The sequence below is a fragment of the Mastigoproctus giganteus genome, chromosome 11, assembly GCF_048544385.1.
Source record: "Mastigoproctus giganteus isolate SK-2022 chromosome 11, ASM4854438v1, whole genome shotgun sequence".
NCBI lineage: Eukaryota > Metazoa > Arthropoda > Arachnida > Uropygi > Thelyphonidae > Mastigoproctus > Mastigoproctus giganteus.
This window is the reverse complement of record NC_143585.1, coordinates 67,335,770-67,354,266: the sequence shown is the minus strand read 5'-3', so window position 1 is coordinate 67,354,266 and position 18,497 is coordinate 67,335,770. Positions and strand designations below refer to the sequence as shown.

Sequence of the window (18,497 nt, the reverse complement as noted above, 5' to 3'; positions counted from 1 at the left end):
TAAAGCAGACTTATCAGATAGTTCTGATTTTCCTTATTGAAACGTACCAATTCCTAGAAACTGAACTCGGTTTCAGAAAATTTATAGACTAAATCACATAATATCTTTACTTCTACCTATAGTTAGGAGCTCTGAGAATTACCCATAATCATTTAGTTTCCTTTTCTATTTCGCTTTTTTATCAACATTCTATTCAAAAACTACATTTTTTTCTTTAGAAATAGTGTTGTTTTTTTGTTTATTACTTAATATGCCAAATACAATTTATCTGTTTAAAAAACTATTAATAAAAAGCTATTTATCTTGATTTTGAAATTAATGGATTTGTAAAGTATACAGTGGGGCCTCGACTTACGATGACATCGACATCCGATAATCTCAGGAACTGATATACCTTCCATATGATTTTTTATTTTAAGGACCGATGATATTTGCAGGTACTGATGGCTTTCCGATGTAGCTGGAACGATAAATGGGTGAAAATTTTCAGATGAGTGGCGCACAGAAAATCACTGGTACAATTTTTCCCATCCAATTAGCATCTTTTTTTTATTGTTCAATGCATGGTGCGTGGAACATCACTTGTATGATTGTTTCAGATCTATGACGATCTGAAACTTAAAACTCCATCAACCAGTGGCAGTGCTGTGCATTTTGAAGACTTTAAGGCCAGCAGAAGCTGGTTCGAGCACTTCAAAAAAAGGGCAAATATCAAGTGTTGAAAGGCATGGGGAGGCATCCAGTGCCAATAAAAAGCAGCCGAGACCTTTAAAATTGAATTCCAAGGGTTTGTTGATCAGGAGGATTATCTTCACCAGCAGGTTTTTAACATTGATGAAACTGGTCTATTCTGGAAGCAAATGCCCAGGAGAATGCACATCACTAAGGATGAGGCTAGTTTACCTGGGCATAAGGCTATGAAAGATAGGCTCACTCTCCTGTTGGGTGCAATGCCTCTTGAGATTTTAAGCTGAAGCCTTTGCTTGTGTATCACTCTAACACCCCAGAGTATTTAAACAACAAAAGGTCGACAAAGGCATGCTGGAAGTGTTTTGGCACAGTAACAAGAAGGTCTGGGTTACAGGATATGTCTCCTATGAATGAGAGTGTGAAGTTTTCTGTCCTTCAGTGAAGGACAGAAAACCTTATTTTTCTCATCTTGAGAAAAATAAGCTTCCTGTGAAGGCACTGCTCCTGCTGGATAATGCACCAGACCATTATCCCAACTTTGTTCGATATCTTGAGGCACAATTTGACTGTTCAAGTCAAATTTTTGTCACCCAACACCTCCTCCTCTTCTTCAGTCAATGGACCAGCAAGTGATTGCAAACTTCAAGAAAATCTACACCACGAAAATGTTCGAAAGTTGCTTTGCAGCAACCTCTGGTGAAAATGCTGTCACCCTCAAAGAGTTTTGGAGGTCGAAGTTCAACATGCTGGATTATATCAGGCTTGGAATGATGTTTCCACTAGGTGCTTAAATTCAGCCTTGAAAAACATCTGGCCTTTAATTATCCATAACGTTGATGGATTTGAAGATTATGGTGCTTTGACAACAAATTATTATTATTATTATTATTATTATTATTAGCCATATAGTGCAAGGAAGTCTGAGGCTTATGCTGCACAGGCCAAAAATATTTTTGAGTTACCCTGAGAGAGAGAGAGAGAGAGAGAGAGAGAGAGAGAGAGAGAGAGAGAGAGAGAGAGAGAGATGATGATGATATCCAGCTCAGGACCTTGGGTGTGCCAAGCTCATACTCACCAGATGTGAGCCCCTGGGGTTAGGTTAGGTTACTCTTGGTAAACCAATGGGTCTGGAGGTTGGCAAAGAGGATGTGGTGGACCTTATTGATGCTCATGGATATGAGCTAACAACAGAGGAGTCACAAGAGTTGGAGAAAATTATGGAGAGTGACACTGGAGAAGAGGAAGAAAAAGACATCCAAAAAGTGTCAGCTGAAGAGTTCAAGACTGTCATTTCTTGTCGGGAGCATTTAAGAGAAGTGGTAAAAAAACACTGAACTCATGATGTGCAAAATGGAAGACAAAGTCATTTCTTATTTCAGGAAGCTACAAAAAAGTCATAAACAACAGTCCACTTTGGACAGTTTCTTTGCCAGTAGCAACAAAAGACTGAAAAGACACTTTACGCTTGATATAGTTTATGAAAATAGATGCTGATACTGAAAAGATATAGATACTGAAATATCTATACTGATACTGATACAAGATATAGATACTTGATATAGATACTGAAAAGACACTTTACGCTTTTGATTGTTTGTTTTTTATTTTAAGATTTTTTATGACTATTTATTAAATAATCTTTAAAAAACACAAATTTTTTATGTAAAAATGAAGTATAACATGTAAGAAATACCTATTTTATGTGTTCTTAGGGAACGAATTACAGGAAATCAATGTATTATTGGTTTCAACTTACAATATTTTCAACACACAATGGGTTTTGTGGAACAAATTACCATTGGATGTTGGGGCCCCACTGTATTTTATCTCGTGCATAAACTTCATTTCATAGAAAAATGCAACTCCTCCCAAATACAAAAATTGTCTTTCATAGTTCATAGAGGTTACTGATGTAAGATTAATCAAACTTTGCTGAGTTTGATTATTCTTACTTTGAATCTTCAAAAGTTCTACCACACGTTTTTGGATTCTCTCCCCCCCCCCCAACCCAATTACAGTGCAAATTTTTACCGTTAAAGTTTATGCCATACAGAAATTGAAAATGGCCTGAAATATGCAAAGCTATTTTAGATGACCAAAGAAAAATAAATACTGCACCCTTTAAAGAAAGTTCAACACTATGCGTGGCTTTCAGTATTATCAGTCTTCACATTCTCAACCAAACTGTGAATTGTTTGCTATTCTGTATTTGTCTTTTTAATCTTTAGTTATCAGGAAAAGCTAATTATGCATACTTTGATAAATATTGGCAATTAACTTATATGGACACAGTTAAGCATGGTGGTATGCAGAGAGGTCTAATTTAGGGAGCTCATAGAATCTCAGCAGGTGGCACGGATCCAAAGCAGACTGTTTAGTGACTTTATCCTAATTTCTATTATGATTTTGTTCACTTGATTTTTTTAGCTTTTTTATTGTGCTGTTTGTGATCATTTAGCACATCCATTATCTTCTTTCTTGATCCCCACTATTCATTGCTGTTCTCCTATCAGAAAAGACATCTGTGGATTGGTTCTTAATATGCATTTTTACTTATCAGAATTATTGTATTAGTATTAGTATTAGTGACGGCCGCATGGTGCAAGAAAGCCTATGGCTTATGCTGCACCAGCCAAAAAAAAAAAAATAAAAAAAAAATAAAAAAAAATAAATCCGAACAAAACAATGATAAAAACAAAAAAATAAAAATAAATAACTAAATAATAATAATTAATAAAATAAAAAATAAATAAAAAGGAAATTAAACCTATCATCCTATGTGCTTCCCTTACCCGAAAGTACTATCCAGATGACCTTTGAATTTCCCCAAACTCTCGGCCTCTACCACCCATGAAGGCAACTTATTCCAGTAATTTATAACTCGCTGGCTAAAATAGAACTTCCTGCAATCCAATCTAAACATTTCCCCCCGTAACTTGAATTTATGTCCCCTAGTTCTAGCATCATTTATAATCTTGAAAATTTTGTCCTCATTCATTTTACTGATGCCTCTCAGAGCCTTAAACACCTCAATCAAATCTCCTCTAAGGTGTCTAGTTTCCAAACTCTGCAACCCACATATTCGAAGTCTTTCTTCATAAGGACGCCCTTTTGCCGATCTCACCAGGCGAGTTACCCTTCTTTGCACCCTTTCAAGAAGCTCGATGTCTTTCTTCAGGTGCGGTCTCCATACTTGAACACAGTATTCCAAGTGTGGTCTAACATAAGCCTTATATAATGGGATTATCACGTCCCTATCTCTACTTGCAAAAGTTCGATAGATCATTGATAGGACACCATGGGCCTTCCTTGCAACCTGTTTACAATGCTCAGAGAATTTCATGTCTGACCGTATCGTAACACCCAAGTCCCTTTCCTCCAGTACTGGCTTTAGTTGAACTCCACCAAGTGAATAAGTTTTTTTGGGATTACTGTTTCCCAGGTGTAATACCTTACACTTTGTTGGATTAAAGCACAGCTGCCATTTTTCTGACCATTCCTGAAGTCTATCTAGGTCTCTCTGAAGAAGCTCAGCTTGACAGTAATCATTAACTACTCTCCCGATTTTAACATCATCTGCAAATTTAGACATCACGCCCTCTATCCCTTCATCAATGTCGTTTATGAAAATTAAAAACAACAGTGGTCCTAATACTGATCCTTGGGGAACCCCACTTCTTACATCAACCCAATCTGAGGAATAGCCATTTATCACAACCCTCTGCCTCCTGCCCTGAAGCCATCCTTCTATCCATCTAAGGATTTTCCCAGTGATTCCAACCTGTTCCAGCTTATAAAGCAACCGCTCATGTGGGACTGAGTCAAAAGCTTTGCTGAAATCTAAATAAACAATGTCGAAATTATTCCCTAAATCCAGCTCGTGAGTGACCCTTTCTAAATAGCGAACCAGATTTGTTAAACATGATTTTCCCTTTACGAAACCATGCTGAGTATCCTTGAGAATTTCAATTCGATCCAAATGATCCTGAATTCCACCCTTGATCATTGCCTCCATGATTTTCCCTACTACTGAAGTCAGACTGACAGGTCGATAATTTCCAACTTCACTTTTAGAGCCACCCTTATGTATGGGAGATACATTTGCACTTTTCCAATCCAAGGGAATCTCCCCAGAGTCTAATGATGCTCGCATAATTAGCCTCAATGGTCAATGCACTCGCTTGCCGCCTCTCTTAAGATTATAGGGTATATTCCATCAACTCCAGGAGCCTTACTGGTCTGTAGGCTCGAAAGTTTTTTCATTAAATAATCTTGCGAAATTTCAATATCATTAATTACATATTTTTTAACTTCGCTCCCACAATTTCCCTTTGCCACAAAAGGCTTTTCATTTGTAAATATCGATGCAATTGTGAAATCAATTGTGAAAATGTTAGTAACATATAGCGTTATGAGTGTGATTTTTTTTTTTTAAGAATTTCATTGTAAAGTTTTGCTCTTCTATGAAGAGGCAGTAGGCATCAAACTTGAGATGCATTCATTATTGAGGGTTTCTTTCACATTCTATAACTTATAGAAACTAACTTATCACGAGAAAATAAATACAAACTAATCAGTATCCGACAAATTTTTCTAAGAAAATTTAAACTTTTTTGCAAACAGGAATGCTTTAATTTTTAATAACTGAGTTACACTAATATTTGTATAGTATTGCAATTGCAAATACTTGAGAACCATAAAAATGAAAAAATCTGCTATGTAATGCATGGATAAGAATCCTGTAGTGAGAGCTATTTCAGAGTTGATGGTATCATAGATTTTAATTTTAATAAGCTCATTTTTTTTGTGCATCAGTTCTTCAGTTTGATTCTTATTAAAAAAAGAAAACAAATAATTTATTTTGACTTGCTTGCAGTGTGAAAAACTTAGAAGAAAAAGATCCACTTTTATGGGAGCATTTCGTATAGCTCATGGAAGCTCAATAGATGATGTGGATGATCGGATTCTTCAAGCCAAGTGAGTCTAATTACTGTTACATGATTAAATTTAATTTGAGATCTTTAGACTGTGTATGTATAGATGTAATACATGGTATAGTTAAAAGTCTCCTAGACTTGCATATTAAATGTAACTAAACCTAGACACAGCCGCTCTGATAGTGGCTGTAGGTGACGTTTTGACCCTTTCTTGAGCAGTAATACACTTTTGCTAATTTTGATACGATTTCTAATAATAGTTTTGGACTGTTCTGGCTGGATAGTATAGAGAGCAGCTTGAGTTGCATCAGTAACCCCCTTGTTTGCTGCAAAAACAATGGCCTTATAAATGTTTCTCTTTCAGGAAAATAAAAAATATTGCATGGTGAGAGGTCGGGTGAGTGAGGAAAATGTGGTAACACAGCTGTTTTGTTTAATGGGCTCTTGTTGTGTTGAGTTTAGTTAGCTCTGATTAAGAAGTAAGCAGTTGCAAGTGCATTGTTGTGTGACAGCCTTTCTCTGTCTGCCATTCTTGACTCTTTTACTGAATTGCTTTTTGCAACCAGTACATCTTTACATATCTTCTTTATTCAAAATAGCACCTTGAGGAATGAATTCATAGTGTATGGCGCCTCCGTAGCCAGGTGAGAAGGAGCAGCAGTGCTTAGCACACACTTCTTGATTAGACCGGGGTTCGAGCCCGTCACCACCAAATATGGAGGATGCGGAAAGGTCAGGGAATGACCATCGCATATCCCGGAGCAATATGGCCTTAGTTGCTAATGCTCCTAAAAAAAAACCAAACCTCATAGTGTACAGTACCACAGTGATCAAGAAAAACTTTACTTTCCTTTCTTACTTGTCTTGCTGAAGTTTTTTTGATTGTGGTGAAAGATGGGAAGATTTTTTTTTTTTGGTGGCTGGTGCTGTATGTATAAGCTTGCTTTCTTTCATCATATGCCTCTACTAATGCTAATGATTTTTAAGTTATTTTATGTTTTTTATTTCTCCTCCACTTTGCTCTCAGTTATTACAAAATCACTTAGCTCCCTGTTAGCATTTGATAAACTTCTGGCACTCCCCTCATTGAATAATTCCTCATGTGTGAATGTAGATGCAAAATACTCATTCAGTTTATCAGCTACCTGAGCATGATCATCAATAGTCAACCCATCTATGTTAAGTGGTCCAATCTGATTCACCCCTTTCCTTCTAGAGTTTGCATAAGTAAAGAACTCTTTGCTGTTTTTCTTTGCATCCTTTGCCAAGGATTTCTCATAATCTGCCTTTGCCTGCCAAACCTCATTTGTGACTTGATTACAGACTAGTTTATATCTGCCATATGCTTCTGTGTCACCTGATACTTTATATGCATCCCATACATTTTTTTTTTCTGTGCCATGAGCCTTATTAGTTCATCTAACATCCATTTAGGCCTAAACCTTGAACAATATTTCTTGGTTGGAATGAAAAGCCTAGTAGCCTCCAAAATTAAGTCCCTGAAGGCTTCCTATTTAAAATTCAACATTGGTAGCATCATTATCAGTTGATCCCACTGTACAGAATTTAAAAACTGTCTGAGACCCGTGTAGTCACCTTTACAAAAGCCTTGAGGTAGTTACATCTTTAAGTAATTCCCAATCAGTACATTGTGATCACTGTCACCCAGTGGTTCCTTTATCTGCAAATTCTTATTGCATGAATAATCACTGCTTGATAATCAGATCAAGAGTATTACTCCCTCTGGTTGCCTCTCGGACATATTGCTGTAGAAAAGTCATCCAGTAAATAAACAAGTCTTTCTAGTGTGCGAGTGACCAACCTAGAAGTTCCAGTCAATATCCGGAAAGTTAAAATCCCCCATTATATGACATTCTGATTTACTGGCCCACTCTATTTCTCTGCACAATTGCTCATTATACTCATCAGATTCATTAGGCCTATAACACACACCTACTCTCATTTTTCCTTTCCCAGTACTCATGTTACACCAAACAGACTCAACATTGCATTGTCCACCAACATCAAATGAATGCACTTCCTTGGATTTTGTGTGTTTCTTAACTAGCGGCATAACCCCACCTGCTGACGGTTTTCAAGGTGGGTAAAGTGCCTGCCTGGCAACCCAAAGGTCGTGGGTTCGAATCTCCCTCGGGCTTGGATCAGAGTAAAATACAAAAACTTTGGGAGGTGCATTATGGCCACAGAAGCTGATGCGCCAACAACTAACAAAAAATAAAAATAAAATAACCCCTCCTCCCTTCCTGTCCTGTCCTGTCTATCCTTTCTGTACACATTGTACTCCCCCCAAATTCCAATTCTGCACTGCTTATATCTGTGTGACACCATGTCTCTGATATCCCAACAATATCTGCCTTTGATGCCTTGACTAGCACTTCAAGCTCATCAAATTTATTAACTATACTCCCAGCATTGGTGTACACGCATTAACTACAATTAAATTTACAGAACTAGGCTTTCAAGGTAGTGAATGAGGGTAAGCTGGGCCTGAATGATTGGCCATTGGATGATCAGTTGCTCTCTTATGATGTCACCTACCTGAGCATACAATACTGTGATGTAATGTTGTTTATTAACAAACATAATAAGTGTAATCACCTGTAATTAACTCATAATGGAAGTAACTAGCTAAGTAAACAACTTATTTAAATTCATGATTCAGGTGGTTTTTGTTAATGGTTTATCTATGGTTACTGTGTAAGTTTTAACTTTGCATCATGGCCTAATTTGGTAACATGCCATAAAAAATCAGTCAATGTACAGGTAGAGTTACCCATGCTCTGCATTTGGAATTCATAAAATGTAATTTTTCTTTTAGTTTCCTTGTAAACTTTTCTAATCTGTGTGGCTGTTGCAGGTTACGAATGGGAGAAGCAAAATATTTTATGTCTGTTAAAAGTTTTAATTTACAGCATTCTTCATCTTTGCCCAACCTTGCCTTCTTGAAAATATTTTGTCCCTTAGGTTCTTCAATGTTGTTAAAACTGCTTCAGTTTCATATGTGAGTTCCATTAAGTGAATTAGATTATTATATTTTATAGTGATTTAACATATGGAACTAGAAACTCAGGCATAAAAGAAGATTATATATATCATAAAGAAAAAAGATTGTTTTTATAAGTACTTGTTGTAATATTACTCTCTTCTTTATGACCAATATAGGGCAGCACTGTGTGAAGTAACTAAAGATCTGCAAGAAAGGCTTCACAGGTGGCGTCAAATAGAAATATTATGTGGGTTTCCTGTAGTTCACAATCCAGGACTTCTGTATCTGGAAAATGTTCTGAAAGGTGCTTCTTTGAATGGCAGTGCTGGTATTCATTATACATCAGGTTTATAATTTTTATTCTATTTCTTTTTGTTGACCAAAAATTGGTTTTCAATATACATAAGATTTTAAAGCAAGTGGATCTATGACAGTTTTAATTTGCTTTTCAAGAGTGTTTACACATTTCACACATGTAGAAAAGGGTAACACTAATAAATCAGAAAATCAGTAATACTAAGAAATCAGAGTTACCTAATTATATGCGTATGAATGTCTCAATGCTTTTAATTTAAATAGTTTCATAATAATGGGGGGGTCAAAGATTTCATCAAGTAATGTTAAGGAAGTGATTTATATAAAAAAAATTAAAGAATATATAAAAATATAGGGGGATATAGAAATATTATGGATGAATTTATTCAGTAACAGAATTTTAACACATTAATATATTCATTAACACTTGATATTCAAGTGTTAATAGCATTTCCTTTGGAATGCTGTTTACAACATTGGTAATTCTTTGTTAAAATTCAGTTAGATCCTCTTTTGTTCCATGAAATCCATTTGTCTGTGACCAAATGTTGCTTGTTTGGTGGGGGGAGGGAGCATATGGCAGCCAATCATTGAAGCAATTCTCCTTTACAGTTTCACTTCTATAAAAGACGGTCTAGCAGGTAGCTTTGAATAATATACAGCTTATCTTTATGGGTGATGGTAAAATTCATTAATTAATGAGTAGTTGCTCAAAACTTGTTATAACATGCCTTTGTTTTATTTCCAGAAAAGCTAGCATGTAGAACAGTTGGTGTGCTATAGTCAAATAAAATTACTACGAAATCAGAGCTATTGAAAACAAAAGTTGTTATAACAATAAAAGAAGTAAATTGTTCCTTTATTGGTGAAACTGTGTTCTATTCTACATCCAGTTCCTTTAAATGCTGCAGATGATGGCTGCATGTGAGTATAAGCAAGCTATGTAATGTTGTAATCTCATCATTTCTCAGTGAAACCATTAAAGATATGGTGTTTTATATCACTGCATGGTTTTCTGTACACCAAAAACAGGGCGCCTCCGTAGCCAGGTGGGCAGGAGCAGCAGTGCGTAGCACACGCTTCTTGATTAGACAGGGTTCGAGCCCGTGACCACCAAATACGGAGGATGCAGAAAGGTCATGGAATGACCACCGCCATATCCCCGGAGCAATATGGCCTTAGTTGCTGATGCTCCTAAAAACCAAATAACAAACAACAACAAACCAAAAACAGAAAACTTTGAAACTTAAATATCTATTAAAATTTATCAATGTGAATTTTAATATTTCTCCAGTGTAGCATTCACTTTTGATCCGCATAATTAATTATTTTTTAATTATTTAAAAAAATCTTTATCTCTGCATTCTTAAAGTCATGCTCTCACTTTCTCTTCTGTATTAAATTTCCATAGAAATATTTTTTTTATTTTTTTGGATATCAAGACTGCCAATAACAAATATATCACTCGTTCTTATTATCCAATATAGTGTCAGAATTAAGAATAAAATTATAAAGTATTCCATTTTCAATTATATATGAATTATTCTGTCCCCCCCCACAAACTGATATGATGAACAAAATATACCAATCTTGGGTGGTTTTTGCACCTCCATATGTAATTGGGTATACGTCTGATGTCCTAGATGTCAGCTGCAATAGAAAAAAAAAAGATGTTTCCATTATTTAATATGGCAAGGTCTTTCAAAAAAAGACTTGAGTACTTAAGACTCAAAAACCCAAAAAACTGGAGTCTCTCTCTCTCTCTCTGTATATACACACACAGTTCTGAAGATAACTGCAAGAAATAATAATGCTATCATAAGCACTTCAGGCACAGCATTTTAGCTGCAGTGTCTCTTGCACCAAAAATCACTCTCACATACATATAGGAATGCTGCTTTATATCAATAACTTACCTTGTTGCCCTTTGTTGCACTTTCAACAGATATGCATCCTTCATGAAATGGCAGGGGAAGTTTCCCAAAAACCTGCATTACACTTACAATACTTGATGTGGTATAATCAAGGCTTTTCTTTCTTTCTTCTTTTTTTTCCCTTGTCATAAAAGGTTTGATGAAAAAATGTGATGAATGAACGATAATTGGATATTTTTTGAACACATAGTTATAGCTAAAGATTGACCAGGACCTAGTGATATCTTTTGAGCATGAACACACCAAGTGTTAGCTTGTTATGCACCAGTATAGCAGAAAGCTTCTTTGAGTGAAGTACCTTAAGTATTTGCTGTGCATATTGAAAATGATGAAATTTGGACAGCATGAAAACATAAACTATAAAATGTAAACTTGGAGGTCAAGTCAGTCATGAAAACTCGTGGAATGGCTGTTACAATTCACAAAGATGCTGCCATAAAAAAAAGAAAAAAGGAAAAAAAAAAGGTTTTTAAGTGGCTTCAGAGGTTCATGAAGGAAATATTTTGCTTAAAGATGAAGGAAGGAGTAGTCACCCACCAACATTCTGAAACAGTCAAAACATTGATGAAGTTTGCATCAGTCAACTGACCAAGAAATTTCTGAGGAAACTTCTTTCCGTTGGTTTAGACCATATTTGACTGAGATTTTGGGCATGAGGTGAGAGAATTGAGTTTGTTTTGTGCATTCTGACTGAAAGAAAACTATGTTGGATCCTGCATTTTTAGAAAAAATTAAAACAGGTGGAGAGTCTTGGGTGTGTGGAGCTGTTATGAACCAGAATAGTATAAAACTACCTTGAGCATGTGCTTGATTTTCTCATTGTGTACTGAAAATGATGAAATTTTCAAAAATTAAATTAAATAAACATTGTGTAAACATTTAAATTTTGTTGTGAACTTGGAAAGTCTGTCACAGAATCACATGGATAAGATCCAGAATTGTAAAGCTCTGCCACAGAATCTTATGGATATGATCCAGAATTGTAAGGCTCTGCCACAGTATCTTATGGATATGATCCAGAAACAAAGGTTCAAAGCTCCCTGGTGGAAAACAACATTGTCACCAAGACCAAGAAAAGTGTGGCAGTCAAATTTTTTGACAACATGGGATGGTGCTATCAGAATTCATTCCATAAAATGGTGTCACTGTTACAATGTAGCCTACTACCCAGAAATTTTAAAACATCTGGGACTATTTGCTTTAAATGAGCTGGTAAATGGCAAAATGGTTAGTTCTTTCAAAAAAGAAAGGCTGTGTCATATGTCACTTACTGTCTGCCAACTTTTGAATTACAGAAGCACCCTGTCGTGCCATGTTCACCATCGTGCCATCCACCTTGTTCACCTGATTTGGAACTATGTGACTTTTAGCTATATTGAAAATTAAAGAACTAGAGTTAATATTAGAAAAATCAAAAAACCGAAAAAGCTGAGGCATAGACAATTTGAAAGTAGAACTATTTAAATATGGTGGCACCTTACTGCACTACTAGAATTATTTAGCATCATATGGCATAAGCAACAGATACCCAAAGATTGGAAAACAGGAATAGTAATCAATTTACACAAAGTCTCTGGAAATAACTCTAACAACTACAGAGGGATAACACTGCTATCAACTGCTTCAAAGCTATACTCTAATATACTAAAGAATAAACTTAATAAATACAGTGAACAATTCTTAGAAGAAGAACAATGTGGGTTCAGAAAAGGGAGAAGCACAATAGATGCCATTTTCTCATTATAACAAATTTTGGAGAAAAGAACAGAATTCAATCTACCAACATTTCTGCTGTTTATTGATTACGAAAAAATATGACAGTGTAAACCAGGAAAAACTTTGGCAGATTCTACGTGAAGAAAATATCCCAATCCAACTCCGGAAAGTCATGCAAAGCCTATATCAGGGGTGGTCAACAAGTTGATTGCGGCTTTAATTTTGGTTGATCACGACGAATTTTAAATATATATAAAAAATAGATTAGTCAAAATCTAAATGTTATTATTATTATTATTATTACGTGCCCCACTGCATACACTTATTACAAATCTGTTGAATCACGTGACTACTCTTGTCATCGTGTGGCCGCTAGGCTTGTCTAGTGAAAATTCATGCAGTTACGTTGCGGAGAGCATAGTGTATGTGTCGAATTCTTATTTGGCTTACTTAATAATTGGACAGTACGTTAATTTAATACCCTTTGATTTAAAATGAATACTATGAAAAGGAGTAAAACGTATCATTTTCATCAAGAATGGGAACTAGAATTCTTTTTTGTAATGATAAAAGAAACATGTTTGATTTGCGCTTCTGTGGCTATACCCAAAAAAGAAAAATTGAGAAAGGCACTTCAACACACTCCATGGTAAATACCAATCAGATTTTCCACTTAATAGTGACCTTAGAAAAAATAAATTAAAAGAACTTAAATCCAGATTATTCACACAATTTCTTCATGACACCTAACTTACAATCTACAGCAGTAACTGTAGCATCATTTAGAGTGATTCACCTTCTTGCAAAAAATGCAAACCATTTTCTGATGGTCAATTCATCAAAGATGTATTTTTAGGAATAACAGATTCTCTTTTTGAAAATTTTATGAACAGAAATGAAATTAAAAGTGCTCTTCAAGATCTGCAATTATCTCGAAATACTGCAACACGACACATTGAAAAAATTATTAGTAAAAATGTGAGAGAACAGTTGTGTGCTCATATTGCTAATTATGTGTCCCTTTCTTCAGAACTGGATGATTCTCTAAATGTCAGTGATACAGCTCAATTGCTCATTTTTGTTCATATTGTTTTTGACGATTTTGCCACTAGAGAAGAACTAGAGGTCTTGATATATTTAACACATTCAAAAGTTTTATTGAAAAAATTAAATTACCACTATTTAAGCTCGTATCAATAACAACAGATGGAGCTAAAGCAATGATAGGGCATCTTAAAGGATTCATTGCATTGTGCCATAAGGATGATGAATTTCCAGATTTTTTGAGTTACCACAGTACCATCTACCAACAAGTGTTAGCCAGAAAAAGATTAAATACTAAAAGTGTTATGGACATAGCTTTCTAAATCGTGAATTCTATCAGAGGACAATCTCTTCAAAGGAGACTTTTCAAAATGCATCTCAATGAAAATGAATAAGATATATTACACACACATGTGAGGTGGCTGAGTCGAATTGTTTCTACTAAGATTTCGAAATTTGCTGAATGAAATTAAAAAATTTGTTGATCAAAGGGGAGATGATTATCAGTAGCTACAAGATACGGAGTGGTTGTGGGATCTGGCTTTTTTGGCAGATTTTACCAGCAAATTAGGTTATCTGAATTTGGAATTACAAGGAAAAAATAAAAATGTTGGTGACATGACTAGTAGTATTTCTGCATATAAATATCATTTTTGGCAATGGCTAAGGATCCCAAAGAAAAAAAAATTTGATCATTTTGAAAATATGCAAGATCATTTGAAAAAATATCTTGTTTTTGAATTTAATAGTGAGAAATATGTTTCCAAAATTGAGAAAGTTGTGGATGATTTTGAAACCAGATTCAGTGATTTTAAAACAATTGAAGACATTTTTCAATATATTTCTTATCCATTTAATGTCGACTTAGATATGAAACAAATTGCAGAAAAAAATCGCTGAGATTTATCACATGGAGAAAATATTACTTGAAAATGAAATTATTACATTGCGAAATGATATCTTCCTAAAAGCCAGATCATAGAAAGACTTTTGGAAATATGTTTGCTGAGAAAAGTACCCAAATATAAAAAATTGCAGTGAACTTTTAAATTCCTGTTTCGGTTTCACATATCTATATGAATCGGCCTTTTCGTATTTGAAACAAACAAATACGAAGAATTGCTCTACTCTTACGGACTTGCATACAGAAATTCTTTACGGTTGGCCTTATTACAGTATATTCCCGATTTTGACAGCTTGGCAGATGACTTATGAACTTCACATGAATTTAAAATAAGCTTTCTGAATTGTATTTATTTTTATTAAAATTTATAAACAACATTTTTAAATATGTTTTGATTAACTTTTTTAACCATGTGCAATTAAATTCTTGAGATGGTAGATCGTGGCACATTTTTGAAGAAAAAAAGTAGATCGCATCACAAATTAAGTTGGCCACCCCTGGCCTATATAAAAACTCAAAAGTCTGCATAAATATTCTAATGGTCAGCTCTCAGACCCAATTAACGCCAATAAAGGAGTCAAACAAGGATGTGGACTATCACCAAATTTATTTAATATCTACATCAATAAAATTATTAAAGAATGGAAACAAACAATTAACAACAGAATACAGTTGAATAAAATCCAAACTATATTATATGCTGATGATCAAGTTATAATTGCAAAATCCAAAGATGAACTACAGATAGCAGCAAATGAACTGAATAAAATAGGTAAAAAGTACGAGATGAAAAGAAAATCAAAAACAAAATTGTTATTGATGACAAAATAATAGAAAAAATATCTGACTTCACCTATTTGGGAAATTTAATATCAAATGAAGGGAAAGACATCCACACTAAACTACAAAAATATAATAAAACAAATGGAAAGATTAAACGCCGCTTTGGGAAAACAAATAACAACTGAAACAAAATTACGACTGCACAACATCACTTCAAAATCAGTCCTCTTCTACAGCTGTGAGACTTGGGTCATAAATAAGAAAGATGCAAACAAACTAGAAGCAGCACAAATGAGATTTTTAAGACCATTATTAGGTTTTACAAGACTAGACCACCAAAGAAATTTAGATATCCACAAGAAATTAAAAGTAGATAACATAGTAAATGACATAAAACAGTATCAGAAAAAATGGCCCAGCCACATAAAAAGAATGAACCCAGACCAGATCCCAAAATTAGCCTTTAACTACAAACCTACAGGCAAGAGAGATGTGGGTCGATCAAGACCACCTCCAAGAGCTACAATGGAACAGGTCTTAAAAGACCTAAGCCAGACCAAGTTCATGATGATGATGAAAATCAAAACAAGATATGAATGAAAGTAATTTCAATTAATTTAAGATGAAATAACTGGTGAGAATAAATCGGACACATTGCCTAAATGCTTTAACAAAAGAAAACTAAAAATGTTTTGACCAATGGTGGCCCCGAGTGCCAAGCGAGTGATCAAAGCGATATACAAAGCGATTTGAAAGCGTCTTTTTTCCAAGCGACTGATTAGAGAGTTTGTTAAAACCTTTTCTTTTATAAAGTTATTTATTTTGGCTCTTCCTAAATAAAGAAGTAAGCTTCCTGACAAGAAAGGAAAGACACCTTTCTATTATATATATAAGTAACTTCTCTAACACACTAACCACTAACCACTTTTCGCTTGGTCACTGGTGGCACCGCTCCTGCCTCCACGTGGCAGGGCCGGTAACCTGGGAGAAGAAAGTCCCTCTCCCGGGGCTAAAAGGAGCAAACATGGAATTTGATAATTTTCCTCCAATTGAGCCTCGACGCTCATCAGGTCCAATAGTCAATGACACAGACCATGACACATCACAGTCGAAAAGACTGCGAACTGACAAAGAGCAACAGGAATTCCCATCTTTCCTAATCTTCCACTCCTTGTCAAGCATATGCATGAATACGCTCTCCCCATTTCTGATACAGAAATGCTTGGAAAGCTCATCAGGTTCGCCTAAAATGGTGAAAAGGCTTAGATCCGGAGATTTGCTTATAGAAAGTGCGAGTCGTAAGCAATCAGAAACTCTGCTGAACCTCTCAACCTTTGGTGGTATTCCAGTGCAAATTACACCACATGCAACACTAAATACCTCCAGAGGGGTAATTTCTGAGTGGGATTTGATGAATGTCACAGATGAAGAACTGGTCCAAGAATTAAAAGAACAGAAAGTCTCACAAGCTAAGCGGATTATGATCAGAAAAGATGGTCAGCTTGTTCCCACACGAAACATCATCCTAACGTTTGGCACACCAAATTTACCTTTGAATGTTAAAGCCGGCTATCTAAACTGCCGTGTAAGACCCTACATTCCTAATCCCATCAGGTGTTATAAGTGCCAAAAGTTTGGGCACTCTCAGACCGTCTGTCGAGGGGATGCCGTGTGCCCAAACTGTGGTTCAAAATCTCACACACAAACGGAATGTGATGCTGAAACGCCACATTGTCCGAACTGTCAAGGCCAACATCCCGCTTATTCGAGGACCTGTGAACTATGGAAAACAGGGAAAAAGATACAAAAATACAGAGTAGAGCGGAAAGTGACTTTCCAGGAGGCAAAGAAACAAATTATGCTTACTACACCGAAACACAGCTATGCAGCAGCAACAAAGAAATATCAGTCAGCAGCCACTCAAACTGACGTGTCGGTTCCCCCATCCGTGTCTATTGCAGACTGGGCTAGAGAAATACTCTCAGCCTCACAGCAATCTACTAAACAACAACATGCGACAGATCGTGCCAATAATACGCCAATTACAGTACCGTCAACTGCATCGCAGTCCTCCTCAGAAACCATAAAAACTAAGATAGTAGCTCCAATGCAGAAAACTCAGCCAAATTTAACAAATATGGATACAGATGAAAACATCAACCAGGATGAGACAATCTTAGATCTACACGCAGAAGATGACATGGACACCGGACGACCAATTTTCTCGAAAAAAGAAAGAATAAAATTGGAGAGACAGAAACATACTGGACCTAAAAGGCAGACTGAACCAAACCCAACTACTAAAAACAAATAATGGACCACATCATACAGTGGAACTGTAGAGGCCTACGTAGCAACATTGATGATATCTATGACCTAATCCAACAGTATAGTCCGGTAAGCATATGTTTACAAGAAACTAATCTACCACCAAACGTAATCCCAAAAATCAAGAATTATACTATATATCAGCATAACAGAAATAACAATAACACTGTGCATGGAGGTGTGGCCATTCTTGTAAACTCAAGAATTCCTACTAAACATATTCCACTGCAGACCCCCTTAGAAGCAGTAGCAGTACGTGTCTCCTTAGGAATCATGCTAACAATAGTTTCAATCTACCTATCACCAAACAAAGTATATACTTATAATGATCTAGAAGAACTTCTGCTGCAGATCCCTCCCCCCTTCTGTTTATTGGGGGATTTTAATGCCCACCATCCACTCTGGGGCTCCCCGCATACAGACAGACGAGGAAAAATTCTGGAATCGCTACTTGACAAATGTAATCTAACACTGCTGAACACTGGTGCAGATACTTACATTCATTTCGCTACTAGAACAACTACAGCTATAGACTTAACAATCTGCTCTCCAACATTGTATCCCCTCATTCGCTGGTCAACAATGGATAATCCCCTAAACAGCGACCATTATCCGATAATTTGTGAAATCCAAATATCTAGAATACCCCAGGCAAATAATATGCACTTAAAATGGAAATTTCACAAGGCAGATTGGAAGGTGTTTGCTTCTAATATCTCATTCGACAATGAAATTATCAGAAATAAATCCATCGATGATGCTACACAACACATCACAACTGAGATCCTAAATGCCGCAACCAAGGCTATACCCAAAATCCGTACTGGTTCCTCTAAACG

At 35.7% G+C, this 18,497-nt stretch overlaps 1 protein-coding gene across 3 annotated transcripts in view; it reads left to right on the top strand.

The window, feature by feature from the left end:
* LOC150078087 (stromal interaction molecule homolog) overlaps positions 1 to 18,497 on the top strand; it is a 298,210-nt gene that overhangs the window by 247,218 nt on the left and 32,495 nt on the right. For all 3 annotated transcript variants that reach the window (XM_090385520.1, XM_090385518.1, XM_090385521.1), the window contains 2 exons: positions 5,567 to 5,667; positions 8,811 to 8,980. In XM_090385520.1, coding sequence (XP_090241646.1) covers positions 5,567 to 5,667; positions 8,811 to 8,980 — 271 coding nt within the window. The remainder of the gene's footprint in view (positions 1 to 5,566; positions 5,668 to 8,810; positions 8,981 to 18,497) is intronic.